The following is a 21,385-nucleotide window of genomic DNA, read 5'->3' as shown; positions in this document are numbered from 1 at the left end:
GGAATCAACCTAGTGAACCTTCTCTGAACTGCCTCCAAAGCAAGTATATCCTTTCGTAAATATGGAAAACAAAACTGCATGCAGTATTCCAGGTGTGGCCTCACCATTACCCTGTACAACTGCAGCAAGACTTCCTTGCTTTTATACTCCATCCCCTTTGCAATAAAGGCCAAGATTCCATTGGCCTTCCTGATCACTTGCTGTACCTGCATACTAATCTTTTGTGTTTCATGCACAAGTACCCCCAGCTCCCGCTGTACTGCAGCACTTTGCAATCTTTCTCCATTTAAATAATAACTTGCTCTTTGATTTTTTTTTTGCCAAAGTGCATGACCTCACACTTTCCAACATTATACTCCATCTGCCAAATTTTTGCCCATTCACTTAGCCTGTCGATGTCCTTTTGCAGATTTCGTGTGTCCTCCTCACACACTGCTTTTCCTCCCATCTTTGTATCGTCGTCAAACTTGGCTACGTTACACTCAGTCCCTTCCTCCAAGTCGTTAATATAGATTGTAAATAGTTGGGGTCTCAGCACTGATCCCTGGTTATTAATTGCCGAACCGAGAATAAACCATTTATACCTACTCTCTGTTTTCTGTTAGTTAGCCAATTCTCTATCTATGCTAATATATTACTCCCAACCCTGTGATCTTTTATCTTGTGCAGTAATCTTTTATGTCGCACCTTGTCAAATGCCTTCTGGAAGTCCAAATACACTACATCCACTGGTTCCCCTTTATCCGCCCTGTTCGTTACATCCTCAAAGAAGTCTAGCAAATTTGTCAAACATGACTTCCCCTTCATAAATCCATGCTGACCCTGCCTGACCGAATTTTGCTTTTCCAAATGTCCTGCGACTGCTTCTTTAATAATGGACTCCAACATCTTCCCAACCACAGATGTTAGGCTAACTTGTCCATAGTTTCCTGCTTTTTGTCTGCCTCCTTTTTTAAATAGGGACATTACATTTGCAGTTTTCCAATCTGCTGGGACCTCCCCAGAATCCAGGGAATTTTGGTAAATTACAACCAACGCATCCACAATCCCTGCCGCTACTTCTCTTAAGACCCTAGGATGCAAGCTATCAGATCCAGGGGATTTATTCGCCTTTAGTCCCATTATCTTACTGAGTACCACCTTCTTAGTGATTGTGATTGTGTTAAGTTCCTCCCACCCTATAGCCCCTTGACTATCCACTGTTAGAATATTGTTAGTGTACTCTACCGTAAAGACTGATACAAAATATTAGTTCAGAGTTTCTGCCATCTCCATGTTCACCATTACTAATTCCCCGGTCTCGTCCTCCAAGGGACCAACATTTACTCTAGCCACTCTTTCCTTTTTATATACCTATAGAAACTCTTGCTATCTGTTTTTATATTTCGTGCTAGTTTACTTTCATAGTCTATCTTCCCTTTCTTAATCATTTTTTTAGTCTTTCTTTGCTGGCTTTTAAAAGCTTCCCAATCTTCTGTCCTCCCACTAGTTTTGGCCACTTTGTATACTCTTGTTTTTAATTGGGTACCGTCCTTTATTTCTTTAGTTAGCCACGGATGGCTATCTTTTCTCTTATGCCCTTTCCTCCTCACTGGAATATATTTTTCTTGAGAGTTGTGAAATATCTCCTTAAATGTACACCACTGTTCATCAACCATCCTACACTTTAATCTATTTTCCCAGTGCACTTTACCCAACTCTGCCCTCATACCCTCATAGTCTCCTTTATTTAAGCTTAGGACGCTGGTTAGAGATCCAACTTTCTCACCCTCCATCTGAATTTGAAATTCAATCATGCTGTGATCACTCATTCCAAGGGAATCCTTTACTAGGAGATTGTTCATTAATCCTGTCTCATTACACAGGACCAGATCTAAGATAGCCTGCCCCTGGTTGGTTCTGTTACATACTGCTCAAGGAACCCATCCCTTCTGCACTCTATGAACTCTTCCTCACGGCTACCCTGACCAATTTGATTTGTCCAATCAATATGGAGGTTAAAATCACCCATGATTATTGCTGTTCCCTTTTTACAAGCCCCCACTATTTCCTGGTTTATGCTCTGACCAACAGAGTTGCAACTGTTAGGGGGCCTATAGACTCCGCCCACCAGTGACTTTTTCCCCTTATTATTCCTTATCTCCACCCAAACTGTTTCAACATCCTGATCATTTGAGCCAATATCATTTCTCACTATTGCAGTGATTCCATCCTTTATCAATAGAGCTACCCCACCTCCTTTTCCTCTCTGTCTGACCTTCCAGATTGTCAAATACCCCTGAATATTTAATTCCCAGTCCTGGTCACCTTGCAACCATGTCTCTGTCATGGCTATCAGATCATACCCATTTGTCTCAATTTGTGTCGTCAACTCATCTATCTTGTTACAAATGCTTCAAGCATTTAGACATAGTGCCTTTAAATTTGTTTTTTTGCCCTTTTTTCCTACTTGTTTCCTCTCTCCTTCAAACTCACTTTCTTTATTTTTACTTTCTAATTCCAGCTTTACTCTCCTCCCTGCTGAATCTTTTTTCAGGTACCCATCCCCCTGCCAAGCTAGTTTAAACCCTCCCCAACAGCACTAGCAAACCTCCCCACGAGGATACTGGTCCCGGCTCTGTTGAGGTTCAACCCGTCCGGTTTGTCCATGTCCCACCTCCCCCAGAAGCGGTCCCAATGCCTCAGGAATCTAAAGCCCTCCCGCCTGCACCATCTCTCCAGCTACGTATTCATCTGCTCTATCCTCTTATTTCAGTACTCACTAGCTTGTGGCACTGGGAGTAATCCGGAGATTACTACCTTTGAGGTCCTGCTTTTAAATCTCTCTCCTAGCTCCCTACACTTTGCCTGCAGGACCTCATCCCTCTACCTACCTATGTCATTGGTCCCAATGTGGACCATGACCTCTGGCTGTTCACCCTCTACCCGCAGAATGCCCTGCAGCCACTCAGTGACATCCTTGACCCTGGCACCTGGAGTCACGTCTGCAGCCGCAGAAACGCCTGTCTGCTCCCCTGAATATCGAATCCCCTACCACTATAGCTCTTCCATTCGTTTTCCTCCGCCCCACCTCCCATGGTGCCGTGGCCTTGGCTCTGGCTGCACTCCCCAGAGGCACCGTCGCCCCTACTGGTACACAGAACAGAGTAGTGGTTGGAGAGTGAGGTGGACTCAGAGATCTCCTGCACTACCTGCCTAGTCCTCCTCTTCTGTCTGGCGGTCACCCACTCCCTCTCTGCCTGCACACTCTTAAGCTGCGGGGTGATTGCCTCTAGAAACGTGCTATCCACGTAGCTCTCAGTCGCGCGGATGCACCGCGGTGACTCCAGCCGCCGCTCAAGATCTAAAACACGGAGCTCGAGTTGGTGCAGCTGGAGACACCTCCTGCACACGTGTTGTCTCGGCTGCGTGAAGCATCCAGGATTTCCCACATGTCACAGGATGTGCAATCCACGGGACTGAGCTGCCCTGCCATCCCTCCAGTTACACTCGCAACTATCAAGTAGAACCTCTAAGTTCTAAACCATAGCACAACACACCCAGCTGCTACTCAGCAAACAGCCAATTTAATTAATTGGTTCTCCTTAGATAAAAAAGATCACATACATTTAATTGCAGTTCCTAACCTACAACAATGCTTAAAGTTCCTTAAAGAAAAAAAGAAACAGAAAAAATACTCACCTATCAATCAGCCAATCACTTACCTGCTTGGCTGTAACGTCACACTTCGATTTCGATTTTCTTTTTACTTTCTGCCCCTGCTGCAGCTGCTTCCAACCGACTGCCGCTGCTCCAAGCTGCCACCGGCCTTTGTAGTCCCGCGCCCGCTCCGCTCTCGTGATGCTGGCCTCCTCCCGACGAGTGGGGATAAATGGGTTATTTTCCAGTTGCCAAATAGTGACTAGTGGGGTGCCGCAGGGATCGGTGCTGGGTCCTCAACTATTTACTATCTATATTAATGACTGAGATGAAGGGACCGAGTGTAATGTAGCCAAGTTTGTTGATGATACAAAGATGGGTGGGAAAGTAAATTGTGAGGAGGACACAAAAAGTTTGCAAAGGGATATAGACAGGCTCAGTGAGTGGGCAAACATGTGGCAGATGGAGTATAATGTGGGAAAATGTGAGGTTATCCACTTTGGCAGAAAAAAATAGAAAAGCAAATTATAATCTAAATGGAGAAAAATTGCAAAGTGCTGCAGTACAGAGGAACCTGGGGGCACTTGTACATGAAACACAAAAAGTGAGTATGTAGGTACAGCAAGTAATCAGGAAGGCAAATTGAATGTTGCCCTTTATTGCAAGGGGGATAGAGAATAAAAGCAGAGAAGTCCTGCTACAGCTGTACAGGGTATTGGTGAGGCCACACCTGGAGTACTGCGTACAGTTTTGGTCTCCGTATTTAAGGAAGGATATACTTGCATTGGAGGCTGTTCAGAGAAGGTTCACTAGATTGATTCCGGAGATGAAGGGGTTGACTTTGAAGATAGGTTGAGTAGCTTGGGCCTATACACATGGGAGTTCAGAAGAATGAGAGGTGATGTTATCAAAATGTATAAGATAATGAGGGGGCTCAACAAGGTGGATGCAGAGAGGATATTTCCACTCATAGGGGAAACTAAAACTAGGGGACATAGTCTCAGAATAAGGAGCCGCCCATTTAAAACTGAGATGAGGAGGAACTTCTTCTCTCAGGGGGTTGTAAATCTATGGAATTCTCTGCCCCGGTGAGATGTGGAGGCTGAGACATTGAATATATTTAAGGCGGAAATAGACAGATTTTTGAGCGATAAGGGAGTAAACGGTTATGTGGAGCGGGCAGGGAAGTGGACCTGAGTCCATGATTAGGTCAGCCATGATCTTATTAAATGGCGGAGCTGACTCAAGGGGCCAGATGGCCTACTCTTGCTTCTATTTCTTATGTTCTTATTAGTCTACTCTCAATCATCAGCAAAGTGATGGAAGGTGTCATCAAAAGTGCTATCAAGCAGCACTTACTCACCAATAACCTGCTCACCGATGCTCAGTTTGGGTTCCACCAGGACCACTCAGCTCCAGACCTCATTACAGCCTTGGATCAAACATGGACAAAAGATCTGAATTCCAAAGGTGAGGTGAGAGTGACTGCCCTCGACATCAAGGCAGCATTTGTCCGATTGTGGCATCAAGGAGCCGAGTAAAACTGCAGTCAATGGGAATCAGGGGGAAAACTCTCCACTGGTTGGAGTCATGCCTAGCAGAAAGGAAGATGGTTGTGGTGATTGGAGGTTAATCATCACAGACCCAGGACATCGCTGCAGGAGTTCCTCAGGGCAGTGTCCTAGGCCCAACCATCTTCAGCTGCTTGATCAATGACCTTCTTTCCATCATAAGGTCAGAAGTTGGGATGTTCGCTGATGACTGCACAGTGTTCAGTTCCATGTGCAACTCCTCAGATAATGGAGCAGTCCATGCCCGCATGCAGCAAGACCTGAACAACATTCAGGTTTGGGCTGATAAGTGACAAGTAACATTCGTGCCACAGAAGTGCCAGTCAATAACTATCTCCATCAAGTGAGAGTCTAACCACCACCCCTTGATATTCAACGGCATTACCATCGCTGAATCCCCTACCATCAACATCCTAGGGGTCACCATTGACCAGAAACTTAACTGGACCAGCCACATAAATACTGTGGCTACAAGAGCAGGTCAGAGGCTGGGTATTCTATAGCGAGAGTCTCACCTCCTGACTCCCCAAAGCCTTTCCACCATCTACAAGGCACAAGTCAGGAGTGTGATGGAATACTCTCCACTTGCCTGGATGAGTGCAGCTCCAACAACACTCAAGAAGCTTGACACCATCCAGGACAAAGCAACCCGCTTGATTGGCACCCCATCCACCACCTTCAACATTCACTCACTCCACCACCGGCGCACCGTGGCTGCAGTGTGTACCATCTACAAGATGCACTGCAGCAACTCGCCAAGGCTTCTTCGGCAGCACCTCCCAAACCTGTGGCTTCTACCACCTAGAAGGACAAGGGCAGCAAGCACATGGGAACACCACCACCTCCACATTCCCCTCCAAGTCACACACCATCCTGATTTGGAAGCATATCGCCGTTCCTTCATCGTCGTTGGGTTAAAATCCTGGAACTCCCTCCCTAACAACACTGTGGGAGACCTTCATCACACGGACTGCAGCGGTTCAAGAAGGCGGCTCACCACCACCTTCTCAAGGGCAATTAGGGATTGGCAATAAATGCTGGCCTTGCCAGTGACGGCCATATCCCATAAACGAATAATTTTTAAAAATGAGCAGATTTCCTTGCTCATCCTTGACCTGAAGCCATGAGATTTCATGGGGTGTGGTGTCTATATTGAGGACTCCCAGGGCCACTCCCTCCCAACTGTATACCCTGTGCTGCCACTCCTGGTGGGTCTGTCCTGCCGGTTGGACAGGGAATACCCAGGGACGGTGATGGAGGAGGCTGGGACATTGACGGAAAGGTATGATTCTGTGAGTATGACTATGTCTGGTTTTTGCTTGATTAGTCTGTGGGACAGCTCTCCCAATTTTGGCACAAGTCCCCAGATGTTGGTGACGAGGATTTTGCCGGGTTGACTGGGCTGAGTGTGCTGTTATCGTGTGCGTAACCAGTGCCGAGGTCGTTGCCGGTTTTTATTCTTATTGTTTGTTGTAGCAGTTTGGTGCAACTGAGTGTCTCGCTGGGTCATTTAAGAGTCACCACATTGGATGGAGTCACTTATAGGCCAGACCAGGTAAGGACGGCAGATTTCCTTCCCGAAAGGACATTAGTGAACCAGCTGGGCTTTTATGGTCACCATTACTGATACTAGCTTTTTATTCCATATTTATTTCATGAACTGAATTTAAATCCCCCAGCTGCTGTGGTGGGATTTGAACTCACATCTCCAGATTGTTAGTCCAGGTCTCTGGATTACTAGTCCCGTAACTTAACCATTATGCTACATTTCCAGGTACTATTAGTGCTTCTATATCTATTTTTATCTTATCTAATATCCTGACAACTTTCTCATTTGCCGTTGCTTTGGTAAAGTCCTCTTCCTTGGTATACACCGATGCAAAGTACTCTTTTAGTACCTCAGTTATGCCTTCTGCCTCCACCAATGCCTTCATTTTGGTCCCTCATTGGCCCCACTGCTCCTCTGACAACCGTTTTACTATTAATATGTAATTTGGATTCCTTTTTAGCCGCTAATCTATTCTCATGATATCTCTTTGACCCTCTTATTTCCCTTTTCACTTCTCAACTGCACTTTTTATATTCAGCTGGAGTCTCCCTTTTTTATATGTACATTAATGACTTGGACCTGGGCTACAGGGCACAATTTCTATATCTGTAGATGACACGAAATTTGGAAGTGTAGTAAGCACTGAGAAAGATTCTGCTAGACGTGAAGGGGTCATAAGCAGGCTGGTGGAATGGGTGGACATAGGGCAGATGAAATTTAACGCAGAAAACTAAGGTGATAGGTTTTGGTCGGGAGAATGAGAGCAAATACAAGCTAAATGGTATCATTTTAAGGGGGTGCAAGAAGAGAAACCTGGGGGTGCTTGTGCTGGTTAACAAAGCAGTTAATAAAGCATCTGTGATCCTGGGCTTGATAAATCGAGGCGTAGAGAACAGAAACTTAGTTCGAGCCCATCTGCAGTGCTGTGTCTAATTCCAGGCACCACACTTTAGGAAGGATATGAAATTTTTAGAGACAATAATCCAGGACAAAATTTATCAATGACAGCCAACGTGGATTAGTTAAAGGCAAATCATGTTTAACTGACTTGATTGAGTTCTTTAATGAAGTAACTGAGATTGTTGATGAAGGCAGTGTGGTTGATGCAGTGTATATGGACTTTCAAAAGGCATTTGATAAAACGCCACATAATAGACTTGTTAGCAAAATAAAAGCCCATGGGATTAAAGAGGCAGTGGCTGCAGTGGATACAGAATTGGCTAAGGGACAGAAAGCAGAGAGTAGTGGTGAACGTTTGTTTTTCAGACTGCAGGGAAGTGTACAATGGTGTCCCCCAGGGGTCGGTATTAAGACCACTACACTGTTGATCTATATATCAACTGGAGTATTGTGTACAATTCTGGGCACCGCACTTTAAGAAGGATGACAAGGTCTTGGAGAGGGAGCAGAGGAGATTTACTGGAATGGTACCAGGGATGAAGGACTTCAGCTATATGGAGAGACAAAAGAAGCTGGGATTGTTCTCCTTAGAGCAGAGAAGGTCAAGATGAGATTGAATATTATGAGGGGTTTTGCTGGAATAAATAGAGAAACTGTTTTCACTGGTAAGAGGGTTGATAACCAGAGGTCACAGATTTAAAGTAATTGACAAAAGAACCAGAGGGGGAGATAAGGAGAATTTATTTTACGTGAGTTGTTGTAATCTGGAATGCACTGCCTGAGAGGGCGGTGGAAGCAGATTCAATAGTAATTTTCAAAAGGGAATTAGATAAGTACTTTAAAAAGAAACAATATTTAGGGCTATGGGGCGAGGGCAGGGGAATGGGACTAATTGGATAGCTCTACTAGAGCCAGCATAGGCATGATGGACTTTTATTCCCTCTGTCTAGGCTGGATTTGAGCTTCGAAGTGAACAGCCGTACAATAAGGGAGGGTGAGCTGGCGATGTTAAGATGAGTGACCTTTCCTTTGATGCTTGCAAGGTGGTGTTATGAAGTTGCGTGCTGAGCTCTCTCATTCCATGGTAGTAACCGAGTACAGGAACTCTTGGGGGGGAAAATTCGGTAGGAAAATTCGGTACCTTAGCGTCTGGCGGGGGCACTAACGGGGCACTGGGGCAGTAGGGCTGCGGCGAGTCGAATCCAGCAGCGCACGCCTATTCCGTCCCCCCATAGGGCCGCCGCTACAGGTTAGCGCCGGGGACTTCAGCACCAGGCAGATGGTGACGTCAGTGAACGTGCAACGCTCACTGGGCGCCCGATGTACAAGATTCGTTGTCGCTCCCTGCCTCAGTGCCTCGCCCCGACAGCGACAGGGCGAGGGGGCATCAAACGAGTGGATGCCAGCTCCAAGGACGCTACTTAAAGGGTTTATGAGGAATGAGTCGCAGCTGTCAGGTTCGTGCTGTTTCACTGCTTCCATGTCAGTTTGACATTGTGCAACAGTTGAATTTAGTAATTTAAAGGTTGTTTAGTCTCCGGAGTGTTGTGGCTACTAAAAATAAGTGACATTTTTATTCTCACAACATATCAAAGTGCTACACTAGAATGAGGTCCTGCAGCATCAATGAACCTCCCCTTTAAGAACTGGAAAGAGCCTGTGGCAATGATAACTTGCAATTAGACTTACCTGATATTGCTTAACGCTTTGAGTGTAATGCCACTGAGCAAGGCCATGAGCGCTTGATTTAGCACTCCAATCCTTACTTTGAGCAATGAGACTTAATTTTGCATGCAGCGTGATTCGTTAGCGCCTGCCGCCAAACCTCAAACTGTTCTAAAGTTACCGCCCATTCCTGGGCTATTATGAATTTCTCCTCATTAATGTCCAGCTGAGAATGGTTCGAAAAAATATAGTTGGATTAAATTCACAGTTAACTAACTGCGACAACAAGCTCCATTTATTCATCTGAGTAGCATTTACAAGGAGTGGGATTTCTTTGCAATGACAATGAAAAATTTCCAAAAACCTTTATATCGAACATTTATTTTTGAGGATATAAATTTAGATGAAATAATGAATCACACGAGTGCACACACCTCAACCAGGAAACTTGCTCTCCTTGTTAAAAACACCTTCAAGAAGCAATCTGCAGACCCAGTCATGCTTTTTGTGCTATCTATATTTTTCAGGTGATGTAAATCAGTCAGTATTTTCAGTCTGTGGGCGTGTTTTTCTGTAATTGGTGGTGATCTCTGTGCAGGGTCTGTTCTCTCTCTCCATAACCTCAGTCTGCCATCTCCTCAGCAGGGGTCTCTGCCTCCATCTCAACACCTTCTGCTGCAGGGGCAAGCAATTCAGGGGCGTCTGTCTCAGGGGCGTCTGTCTCAGGGGCATTCGTCTCTGGGGCTTCCGTCTCAGGGGCAGCTGTCTCAGGGGCAGCTGTCTCAGGGGCTTCCGTCTCAGGGGCAGCTGTCTCAGGGGCTTCCGTCTCAGGGGCAGGTGTCTCAGGGGCAGCTGTCTCAGCGATGTCTGTTGCAGGGGCATCTGTCTCAGGGGCAGCTGTCTCAGCGATGTCTGTTGACGGTCCGTCTGTGGCAGGAATGATTGCTCCAACGGTGTCTGTCGCAGAGGCATCTGTGGCAGGGCCGCCTGTCGCACTAGCATCTGCTGCAGGGACATCAGTGGACTCTGTCGCATCGGTAACCAGCTCATCGGCATTTAGTTCAGCCTTGAATGCTGTAAGGGTAAAAGGAGACAGTTAAAAACTGCAATTCCATTCCCATCCGCTTTGTGCTGGTATAGACAAGAGCACAAGATGTTTCTCCTGGGCATTAAGAACATAAGAAATAGGAGCAGGAGTCAGCCATTTGGCCCCTTGAGCCTGCTCCGCCATTCAATACGATCATGGCTGATCTGATCATGGACTCAGTTCCACTTCCCTGCCCGCTCCCCATAACCCTTTATTCCCGTTTCGCTCAAAAATCTGTCCATCTCCACCTTAAATATATTCAATGACCCAGCCTCCACAGCTCTCTGGGGCAGAGAATTCCATAGATTCACCACCCTCTGAGAGAAGAAACATCCCCTTCATTTCAGGAATCAACCTCGTGAACCTTCTCTGAACTGCCTCCAATGCAAGTGTCATATATGTATGCTTGGGGTATCAAAGCGTTGTCGTCAGAGGATGATACTTCATGTGCTCAAGTGCTGAGAAAGTTCCCCTCGCTGTTTGAACCAGGCATCGGCAATTTCATGGGAGCCAAGGTGCAGATCCACTTGGACTCAGATGCAAGACCCGTCCATCATAAAGTTCAGGTGGTTCCATACATGATGAGGGAGATGGTCGAAATCAAACTGGACAGACTCCAGCGTGAAGGGGTCATATCACCGGTCGAATTTAACGAATGGGCCAGCCCCATTGTTCCTGTGTTAAAGAGTGATGGCACTGTCAGGATTTGTGGAGACTACAAGGTTACGATCAACCGAGTTTCGAAACAGGATCAATACCCATTACCGAAGGCTGATGACCTGTTTGCTACATTAGCCGGGGGAAGTCGTTCACTAAACTGGATCTGATGTCAGCCTACATGACACAGGAGCTGGTCGAGACGTTGAAGAAACTTACGTGCATCAACACTCATAAAGGACTATTTATCTACAACAGGTATCCTTTCGGAATTTGCTTGGCTGCAGCCATATTTCAGAGGAACATGGAGAGTCTACTGAAGTCCGTCTCTAGAACCGTCGTGTTCCAAGATTATATCATGGTCATAGGTCGTGACACCGCCGAACATCTGAACAACCTGGAATAGGTTCTATTTCTGGACAAACTGGGACTCAGACTGAAACATTCGAAGTGCGTCTTCATGGCACCGGAAGTCGAATTCCTGGGGAGAAAAATTGCTGCTGACGACATCAGGCCGACGGACTCGAAGACCAAGGCCATCAAAAATGCACCCAAGCCGCAGAATGTGACGGAGCTGCGTTCGTTCGTTCCTTGGTCTACTCAACTACTTCGGTAATTTCCTACCTAGATTGAACACTTCATTAGAGCCACTGCATATGTTGCGAAGAAAAGGCGACAACTGGGTTTAGAGTGCATCTCAAGATAGAGCTTTTGAGAAAGCTACTAATCTGCTTTGCTCTAACAAGCTGCTAGTACATTATGATCCGTGTAAGTGTCTAGTATTGGCCTGTGATGCTTCATCATATGGAGATAGTTGCGTGCTCCAACAAGCTAATGAGTCGACCTAAACTACAACCTGTTGCGTATGTTTCTAAAAGTTTGTCAAAGACGGAAAGAGCCTACAGCATGCTAGAAAAAGGCCAACATTCCATTGGCCTTCCTGCTCACTTGCTGTACCTGCATACTAACTTTTTTGTGTTTCATGCACAAGTACCCCCAGGTCTCTCTGTACTGCAGCACTTTGTAATTTCTCTCTATTTAAATAATAATTTGCTTTTTTCTTGCCAAAGTAGATAACTTCACACTTTCCAACATTATACTCCATCTGCCAAATGTTTGCCCACTCACTTAGCCTGTCTATATCCCTTTGCAGATTTTTGGTGTTCTCTTCACAATTTGCTTCCCACCCATCTTTGTATCATCAGCAAACTTGGTTACATTACACTCGGTCCCTTCATTCAAGTTATTAATATAGATTGTGCCACAGGGATCAGTGCTGGGACCTCAACTATTTACAATCTATATTAATGACTTGGAAGAAGGGACTGAGTGTAATGTAGATAAGTTTGCTGACGATACAAAGATGGGAGGAAAAGCAATGTGTGAGGAGAACACACGAAATCTGCAAAAGGACATAGACAGGCTAAGCGAGTGGGCAAAAAATTGGCAGATGGAGTATAATGTTGGAAAGTGTGAGGTCATGCACTTTGGCAGAAAAAAATCAAAGAGCAAGTTATTATTTAAATGGAGAAAGATTGCAAAGTGCCGCAGTACAGCGGGACCTGGGGGTACTTGTGCATGAAACACAAAAGGATAGTGTGCAGGTACAGCAAGTGATCAGGAAGGCCAATGGAATCTTGGCCTGTATTGCAAAGGGGCTGGAGTATAAAAGCAGGGAAGTTTTGCTACAGTTATACAGGGTATTGGTGAGGTCACACCTGGAATACTGCGTGCAGTTTTGTTTTCCATATTTACGAAAGGATATACTTGCTTTGTAGGCAGTTCAGAGAAGGTTCACTAGGTTGATTCTGGAGATGAGGGGGTTGACTTATGAGAAAAGGTTGAATAGGTTTGGCCTCTACTCAGTGGAATTCAAAAGAATGAGAGGTGATCTTATCGTAACATATAAGATTATGAGGGGGCTTGACAAGGTGGATGCAGAGAGGATGTTTCCACTGATAGGGGAGATTAGAACTAGAGGGCATGATCTTAGAATAAGGGACCGCCCATTTAAAACAGAGATGAGGAGAAATTTCTTCTCTCAGAGGGTTGTAAATCTGTGGAAATCGCTGCTTCAGAGAGCTGTGGAAGCTGGGACATTGAATAAATTTAAGACAGAAATAGACAGTTTCTTAAATGATAAGGGGTTATGGGGAGCGGGCAGGGAACTGGAGCTGAGTCCATGATCAGATCAGCCACGAACTTATTGAATGGCGGAGCAGGCACGAGGGGCCGTATGGCCTACTCCTGTTCCTATTTCTTATGTTCTTATTGTAAATAGTTGAGGCCCCAGCACCAATCCCTGTGGCACCGCACTAGTTACCGTTTGCCAACCGGAAAATTATCCATTTATCCCGACTCTCTGTTTTCTGTTAGTTAGCCAATCTACTCTCCATGCTAATATATTACCCCAAACCCTGTAAGCTCTTATCTTGTGCAGTAACCTTTTATATGACACCTTATTGAATGCCTTCTGGAAATCCAAATACACCACATCCACTGGTTGCCCTTTATCCACTCTGCTCGTTACATCCTCAAAGAACTCCAGCAAATTTGTCAAAATTGATTTCCCTTTCATAAAACCATGCTGCCTCTGGTTGATTGAATTATGCTTTTACAAATGTCCTGCTATTGCTTCCTTAATAATGGACTCCAGCATTTTCCCAACAACAAATGTTCGGCTGACTGGTCTATAGTTTCCTGCTTTCTATCTGTCTCCTTTTTTAAATAGGGGCGTTACATTAGTGGGCTACTGGAAAGCTGAGCTCAATCCCACACCCTAGTTTAACAAGTTCGTAAACCTTCAATGTCGCCCTGAGAATGGACATTTAATTAAATTACAATCATGTCAGCCTCTGGCCTCATCTCCACTGATGTTTATAAAATTGACAGCGGCGATGGGACGCTCCATCTCCCCGATTGATCGGTTGATCGCTTTAGTGGTAAGTTACTTCGGGGAAAGCGGTGCAGGAACTCATTCTGGCAGTAATGTCCATCAAGTGGAGAATGTGGGCTGTGTTTCTGAGCAGGAAAATGGAGAGAGGATGTGAGGTGACCTCGTGACACATTACCAACAAGCGCCAGATTGGATCGGGAGTGTAACTCAGACATTACTGGTGAATTACGGTTAAATTATTTGGCAGGAGGCTCATGGTTATTATACAGGACTAGTAGCCCAGAAGTTATAACTTCCAAACACATCATGGCACATTATGAAATGTAATTAAATCACTCTGGCAATATTTGGATATCAGAAAGATAACCACGAAAGCTATGGGATTGTTGTTAAAAATCCAAGTAATGTCCTTCAAGGAAGGGATCCTTCGACAAATAACTCCAGCCCCACACGATATGGGTGACTCAATGCTCAGGGCAAACAGGGATGGGCAATAAATATTGTCTTGTCAGCATCACTCGCATCCCATGAACAAATAACAAACATCCCCAAGTCTGTCCCACGCACATTACTAGGGGAGCATCACTTTGGATCACCAGAAATAATATCACTCTCATAAACACTGCTCCATCCCCGGAGAGTGTTCCAGTGTCGAGGTGATTGCCCGATCCCCTGTCACTGCTCCCTGATTTAGCACAACCTCTCTGCTGTCCTGCTCCTCACACTGGTTTCTCAGTAAAAAAATAAAACGTAACCCCTGTTATGTATGGAGAAAGAGTCAGACTGAACACTGAGCTCAAAGTAAAGTGTGACCGTAGTCTTTTATTGCAGGTCTCCAGAGTGCCTCTCCAACCTGTGAGGCCTCCCTAAATACCTGTGCTCCCAGGGGATTAAGGGATCCTTTGGGACTCCAGGGGATGAGCCCTCTGGTGGCTGTACAGAGTAAATACAAGTTTACATATATAACAACATTCCCCCCCAAAGTCAATAGTGTAACTATTTACAATGTGAGTCGATCTGAGGCCCTTCTTGCCCTGGTTGATTGTCTCGGTGTGAAAGCTGGTATTGTTGAATCATTTGTTGGGCCCTCGCTGGGCTGCTGTGCAGCTGGCCTTGCTGGGCTGCCTGGTGTGTTGGGTCCTGCTGGGCTGCTGTGGATGATGGGTTCTGCTTCGTGGTCAACCGTGGTGCCGGTTGCCACTGCTGTGTATGTTGGGGGGATCAAAAAAGGTAGGGTCTAAGGTGGGTTGCTCAGGATAGTCCGTGAATCTGAGTTTGATTTGGTTCAAGTGTTTCCGGTGAATGAGTCCATTTGAAAGTTTGATCCAAAACACCCTGCTCCCCTCTTTCGCCACGACAGTGCCAGGAAGCCACTTGGGACCTTGTCCGTAATTCAATACAAATACAGGATCATTGATTTCTATCTCGCGTGACACATTTGCGCTATCATGGTCTGCACTTTGTTGAAGCCGCTTGCTCTCTACCTGTTCATGTAGATCAGGGTGAACTAACGAGAGCCTTGTCTTAAGTGCTCATTTCATGAGCAGTTCAGCAGGTGGGATCCCAGTGAGCGAGTGGGGTCTCGTGCGGTAGCTAAGCAGGACTTGGGATAGGCGAGTCTGCAGTGAGCCTTCAGTTACCCTCTTCAAGCCTTGCTTGATGGTTTGCACTGCTCTCTCTGCCTGACCATTGGACACTGGTTTAAACGGGGTAGATGTGACATGTTTGATCCCGTTACGGGTCATGAATTCTTTGAACTCAGCACTGGTAAAACATGGCCCGTTGTCGCTCACCAGGACATCGGGTAAGCCGGGAGCACCAAACATGGCCCGCAGGCTTTCAGTAGTGGCAGCGGACGTGCTAGCTGACATTATTTCACATTCAATCCACTTGGAATACACGTCTACAACCATAAGTAACATTTTAACCAAGAACGGGCCTGTATAGTCGACGTGGACCACGGTTTGGAGGGCCAAGATCATAAACTTAGCGGCGCCTCCCTTGGTACAATGCTTAACTGCTAGCATGTATTACATCTGTGAACGCAGGACTCTAAGTTCGCATCGATACCGGGCCATCACACGTGGGATCTGGCTATCGCTTTCATCATTACGACTGCAGAGGTCATTGATGAAGATGTCTCTGCCCTTCTTGGGGACCACTACTCGATTGCCCCACAGAAGGCAGTCTGCTTGTATAGACATTTCATCTTTGCACCGCTGGAACGGCTTTATCTCTTCCTGCATTTCCACTGGGACACTGGACCAGCTCCCGTGAAGCACACAGCTTTTGACTAGAGATAATAAGGGGTCCTGGCTTTGATCTGCCGGGCAGTGACGGGTGATTACTCACTCTAAAATGCTTCCATAACCATAGCTAGATCTGCAGGTTGTGCCATTTCCACCCCAGTGGTGGGCAATGGCAGCCTACTGAGAGCATCGGCGCAGTTTTCTGTGCCTGGCCTGTGGCGGATGGCTTAGTTGTATGCGGACAACGTGAGCGCTCATCTCTGGATACGGGCTGATGCATTGATATTTATCCCTTTACTCTCGGAGAACAGGGATATAAGTGGCTTATGGTCAGTTTCCAATTCCAATTTTAGCCCAAACAGGTATTGATGCGTTTTCTTTACCCCAAAGACACACGCTAACGCTTCTTTCTCAATCATGCTGTAGGCTCTCTCAGCCTTAGACAGAGTCCTGGATGCATAAGCAACCGGTTGCAGTCTCCCGAAATCATTAGCTTGTTGCAATACACACCCGATGCCATATGATGACGCATCACATGCTAGTACCAAATGCTTACATGGATCATACAACTCAAGCAATTTGTTTGAGCATAACAATTTTCTCACTTTTACAAAGGCATTTTCTTGGCTTTTGCCCCAAACCCATTCATCCCCTTTTCATAGTAAGACATGCAGTGGTTTTAACAGTGTGCTGAGACCTGGTAAGAAGTTACCAAAGTAGTTCAAGAGTCCCAGAAACGACCGCAGCTCCGTCACATTCTGTGGCCTCGGTGCGTTCTCGATTGCCTCAGTCTTCGAGTTGGTGGGCCTGATGCCGTCCGCTGCAATCCTCCTTCCCAAGAACTCCACTTCAGGCGCCAGGAAAATGCACTTAGAGCGTGGTGTGGGGGACCGACTTCAGTAAGCTTTCCATGTTTCTCTGGAATATCACCGCCGCTGATCGAATTCCAAACGAGCATCTGTTATAAACAAAAAGATCTTTTTGCGTGTTGATGCAGGTGAGGGCCTTTGATGATCCCGCCAGTTCCTGCGTCATGTAGGCTGAAGTCAGATCCAGCTTCGTGAACGTCTTTCCTCCCGCCAGCGTTGCAAAGAGGTCGTCGGTCTTTGGTAGTGGGTATTGGTCCTGCAGGGAGAAACAATTGATCGTTACCTTGTAATCACCACAGATTCTGACGGTGCCGTCTCCCTTGAGGACTTGGACAATAGGACTGGCCTACTCGTTGAACTCGATCGGTGAAATTATGCCCTTTCTTTGCAGCGGTCTAACTCGATCTCTACCCTTTCTCTCCTCATGTACGGTACTGCTCTCACCTTGTGATGGATGGGTCGCGTCCCCGGGATTAGGTGGATCTGGACTTTTGCTCCTTGGAATTTCCTGATGCCTGGTTCGAAAGCGAAGAAAATTTATTTAAGACCGGGGCGATAGCGCTCGGACGTCGTCCCAGTTCCAGCGTATCTTTCCCAGCCAGCTCCTGCCGAGCAGCGTGGGACCATCGCCCGGTACCACCCAGAGTGGTAGCTTATGCACCGCTCCATCGTAGGAGACCTTTACGGTAGCACTGCTGATTACAGGGATCAGTTCTTTTGTGTAAGTTCTTAGTTTCGTGCGAACTGGAGTTAAGACTGGCCATGAGGCCTTGTTGCACCACAATCTTTCGAAAGTCTTTTTGCCCATGATGGACGGGCTCGTGCCCGTATCCAGTTCCATGGACACCAGGAGTCCATTTAGTTCAACATTCATCATTATCAGGGGACAATTCGTGGTGAAGGTGTGCAGCCCATGTACCTCTGCCTCCTCGGTCTGAGGCTCTGGTTTGTTGTGATCCTCCGTGGATCTGTCCTCCTCTGCAACATGGTAGTTTGCAGGTTTCACAGCTCGCCTGCACACTCATTGGAGGTGTCCCATTGTTCCACAGCCCTTGCAAAGGTACCCTTTGAATCGGCATGAATGGAAACGATGATCACCCCCGCAGCGCCAACAAGGTGTTAATGGCCTTGCATTCATCACCCTTGATGGTGGACTCAGACATCTGCGGATGTGCAGCTGCAGGTATGTGACCTACCTGTACGTTACGATTCGAAAACAACATCACTTTGTTCACAGTACTTGTAGCAGGACTTGTGTGCTGAGAGATTTGCTTCGTATTGTCACTGGTGACAATGAACGCCTGGGCTATCGCTTTGACCTTACTCAAGGTTGGGGTCTCTACAGTCAAAAGTTTGCGAAGTATGGTTTCGTGGCCAATGCCCAAGTACGAAAAAGTCTCTGAGCATGTGCTCCAAATGTCCTTCAAATTCGCAATGTCCTGCAAGGCGTCTCAGCTCGGCGACACAACTCACCACTTCCTGGCCTTCAGACCTTTTGTAGATGTAGAACCGGTACCTCGCCATCAGAACGCTTTCCTTCGGGTTCAAATGCTCTCGGACCAGTGTGCACAAATCGTTGTACGATTTCTCCATGGGTTTCGCTGGAGTGAACAGATTTTTCATGAGGCCATACGTTGGTGACCCACAGACGGTGAGGAGGATCAGCTTTCGTTTGGCAGCGTTCTCTTCCCCATCTAGGTTGCTGGCCATGATGTATTGGTTGAGTCGCTCCACAAAAGTTCCCCAATCCTCTCCCTCCGAGAATTTCTCCAGGATGTCCACTGTTCTCTGCATCTTTGGGTTTGCTATCTGTATCTCATCACCAGTTGTTACATATGGAGAAAGAGTCAGATTGAACACTGAGCTCAAAGTAAAGTGTGACCGTAGTCTTTTATTGCAGGTCTCCAGAGCGCCTCTCCAACCTTGAGGCCTCCTTAAATACCTGTGCTCCCAAGGGATTATGGGATCCCTTGGTACTCCAGGGGATGAGCCCTCTGGTGGCTGTACAGAGCAAATACAAGTTTACACATATAACAACCCCAAGTTAAAGCACTGGATGCACCGGCAATCAGGAGAATGTTTCTCATACTCACACACTTCAAAATAACTCGGGTTAAATTGCAAGCCATCCTTCCCGACTGAATTTCAAAATTGAGTTTGGGAAACAAAGTGGGTGAAATCTGACTTCAGCGGCAGTGCGAAACAACTGACAGCATATTACAACCCGCTTCCCCTACCGCCCTAATTCTTCCTCCACATGGGTGGTGTGGGAAATGGGCTTCTAATTTGTTATCGCCAAAAATCCAATTTCGCTTTGAAAATGTGTATGGGACCCGGGCCAGGGAGATATATGTGGAACAGGTCAGTTCCAAGGGCTTTGTGTGAGGTGCTAACTAAAGTGCACTTGGTGGAAGGCAACACCAGTTTGAGAGACCCGGACAATGTACGAGTACCCACTCATCATCATCATAGGCAGTCCCTCGGAATTGAGGAAGACTTACTTCCACTCTAAAAGTGAGCTCTCAGGTGATTGGACAGTCCAATGCGGGAATTACTGTCTCTGTCACAGGTGGGACAGACAGCGGTTGAAGGAAAGGGCGGGTGGGGAGTCTGGTTTGCCACACGCTCCTTCCGCTGCCTGCGCTTGTTTTCTGCATGTTCTCAGCGACGAGACTCGAGGTCCTTAGCGCCTTCCTGGATGCACTTCCTCTTTGGCCAGGGACTCCCAGATGTCAGAGGGGATGTTGCACTTTATCAAGGAGGCTTTGAGGGTGTCCTTGAAACGTTTCCTCTGCCCACCTCAGGCTCGCTGGCTGTGTAGGAGTTCCGAGAAGAGCACTTGCTTTGGGAGTCTCGAGTCGGGCATGCGGACAATGTGCTCAGAGTGCAAAGATAAGAGTTTGATAGGTGGGAGAGTTCGAGCAAGTGGGAGCGGGAGGTGTTGCTTTGTCTTGTTTTCCCCACCAGTGCTGACTCCCTGACCTGGGAGGAAAAGAAAACGAAGTGTGACGTCACAGCCAAGAGGGTAAGTGATTGGCTGGTTGATTGGTGAGTAGTTTATCTTTTTTTCCTTATCTTGTCAGTAAGAAACCTTTGGCATTGTTGCCAAATTAGCTTATTTTAAGGGTTAAGTCATGGCAGGAGAGCCCAGACCCATGTCATACTCCTCCTGTGCCATGTGGGAAATCAGGGACACTTCCAGTTCCTCTGACGACTGTGTGTGCAGGAAGTGTATCCAGCTGCAGCTTCTGTTAGACCGCATGAGGGCACTGGAGCTGCGGATGGATTCACTTTGGAGCATGCGCGATGCTGAGGATGTTATGGATAGCACGTTCAGTGAGTTGACCACACCGCAGGTAAAGGTTACAATGGCAGATAGGGGATGGGTGACCATCAGGCAGAGCAGGAGTAGGACGGTAGTACAGGAGTCCCCTGCAGTCAGCTCCCCCCAAAACAGATATACCGCTTTGGATATTGTTGGGGGAGATGGCTCACCAGGGGAGGGCAGCAGCAGCCAAGTTCATGGCACTGTGGGTGGCTCTGCTGCACAGGAGGGCAGGAAAAAGAGTGGGAGAGCTATAGTGGTAGGGGATTCTATTGTAAGGGGGATAGATAGGCATTTCTGCGGTCGCAACCGAGACTCCAGGATGGTATGTTGCTTCCCTGGTGCAAGGGTCAACGATGTCTCGGAGCGGCTGCAGGGCATTCTGGAGGAGGAGGGTGAACAGCCAGTTGTTGTGGTGCATATAGGTACCAACGATATAGGTAAAAAGCGGGATGAGGTCCTACAAGCTGAATTTAGGGAGCTAGGAGTTAAATTAAAAAGTAAGACCTCAAAGGTAGCAATCTCAGGATTGCTACCAGTGCCATGTGCTAGTCAGAGTAGAAGTAGCAGGACAGCTAAGATGAATACGTGGCTTGAGGAGTGGTGCAAGAGAGAGGGATTCAAATTCCTGGGACATTGGAACCTGTTCTGGGGGAGGTGGAACCAGTACAAACCGGAGGGTCTGCACCTGGGCAGGACCGGAACCAATGTCCTGAGGGAAGTGTTTGCTAATGCTGTTATGGAGGGTTTAAACTAATATGGCAGGGGGATGGGAACTTATGCAGGGAGACAGAGAGAAATAAAATGGGGGCAGAAGCAAAAGATAGAAAGGAGAATAGTAAAAGTGGAGGGCAGAGAAACCCAAGGCCACATTACTGCAAAATTCTAAAGGGACAAAGAATGTTAAAAAGACAAGCCTAAAGGCTCTGTGCCTCAGTGCGACGAGTATTCGTAATAAGGTGGACGAATTAACTGCAC

The 21,385-nt window shown here is 46.8% G+C and overlaps 1 protein-coding gene across 1 annotated transcript in view; it reads right to left on the bottom strand.

Annotated features, from left to right (window-relative positions):
- Nucleotides 1-9,619: 9,619 nt before the first annotated feature.
- Nucleotides 9,620-21,385, bottom strand: part of LOC139242830 (radial spoke head 1 homolog) — a gene marked incomplete at its 5' end in the record, with an annotated part of 39,042 nt that continues 27,276 nt past the window's right edge. Inside the window, one exon of the mRNA XM_070870514.1 lies at nt 9,620-10,398. Within this exon, the coding sequence (XP_070726615.1) occupies nt 9,947-10,398 (452 nt within the window). The remainder of the gene's footprint in view (nt 10,399-21,385) is intronic.

The sequence above is a fragment of the Pristiophorus japonicus genome, unplaced genomic scaffold (assembly GCF_044704955.1).
Source record: "Pristiophorus japonicus isolate sPriJap1 unplaced genomic scaffold, sPriJap1.hap1 HAP1_SCAFFOLD_1489, whole genome shotgun sequence".
NCBI lineage: Eukaryota > Metazoa > Chordata > Chondrichthyes > Pristiophoridae > Pristiophorus > Pristiophorus japonicus.
This window is presented reverse-complemented; position numbering and strand designations above follow the sequence as displayed.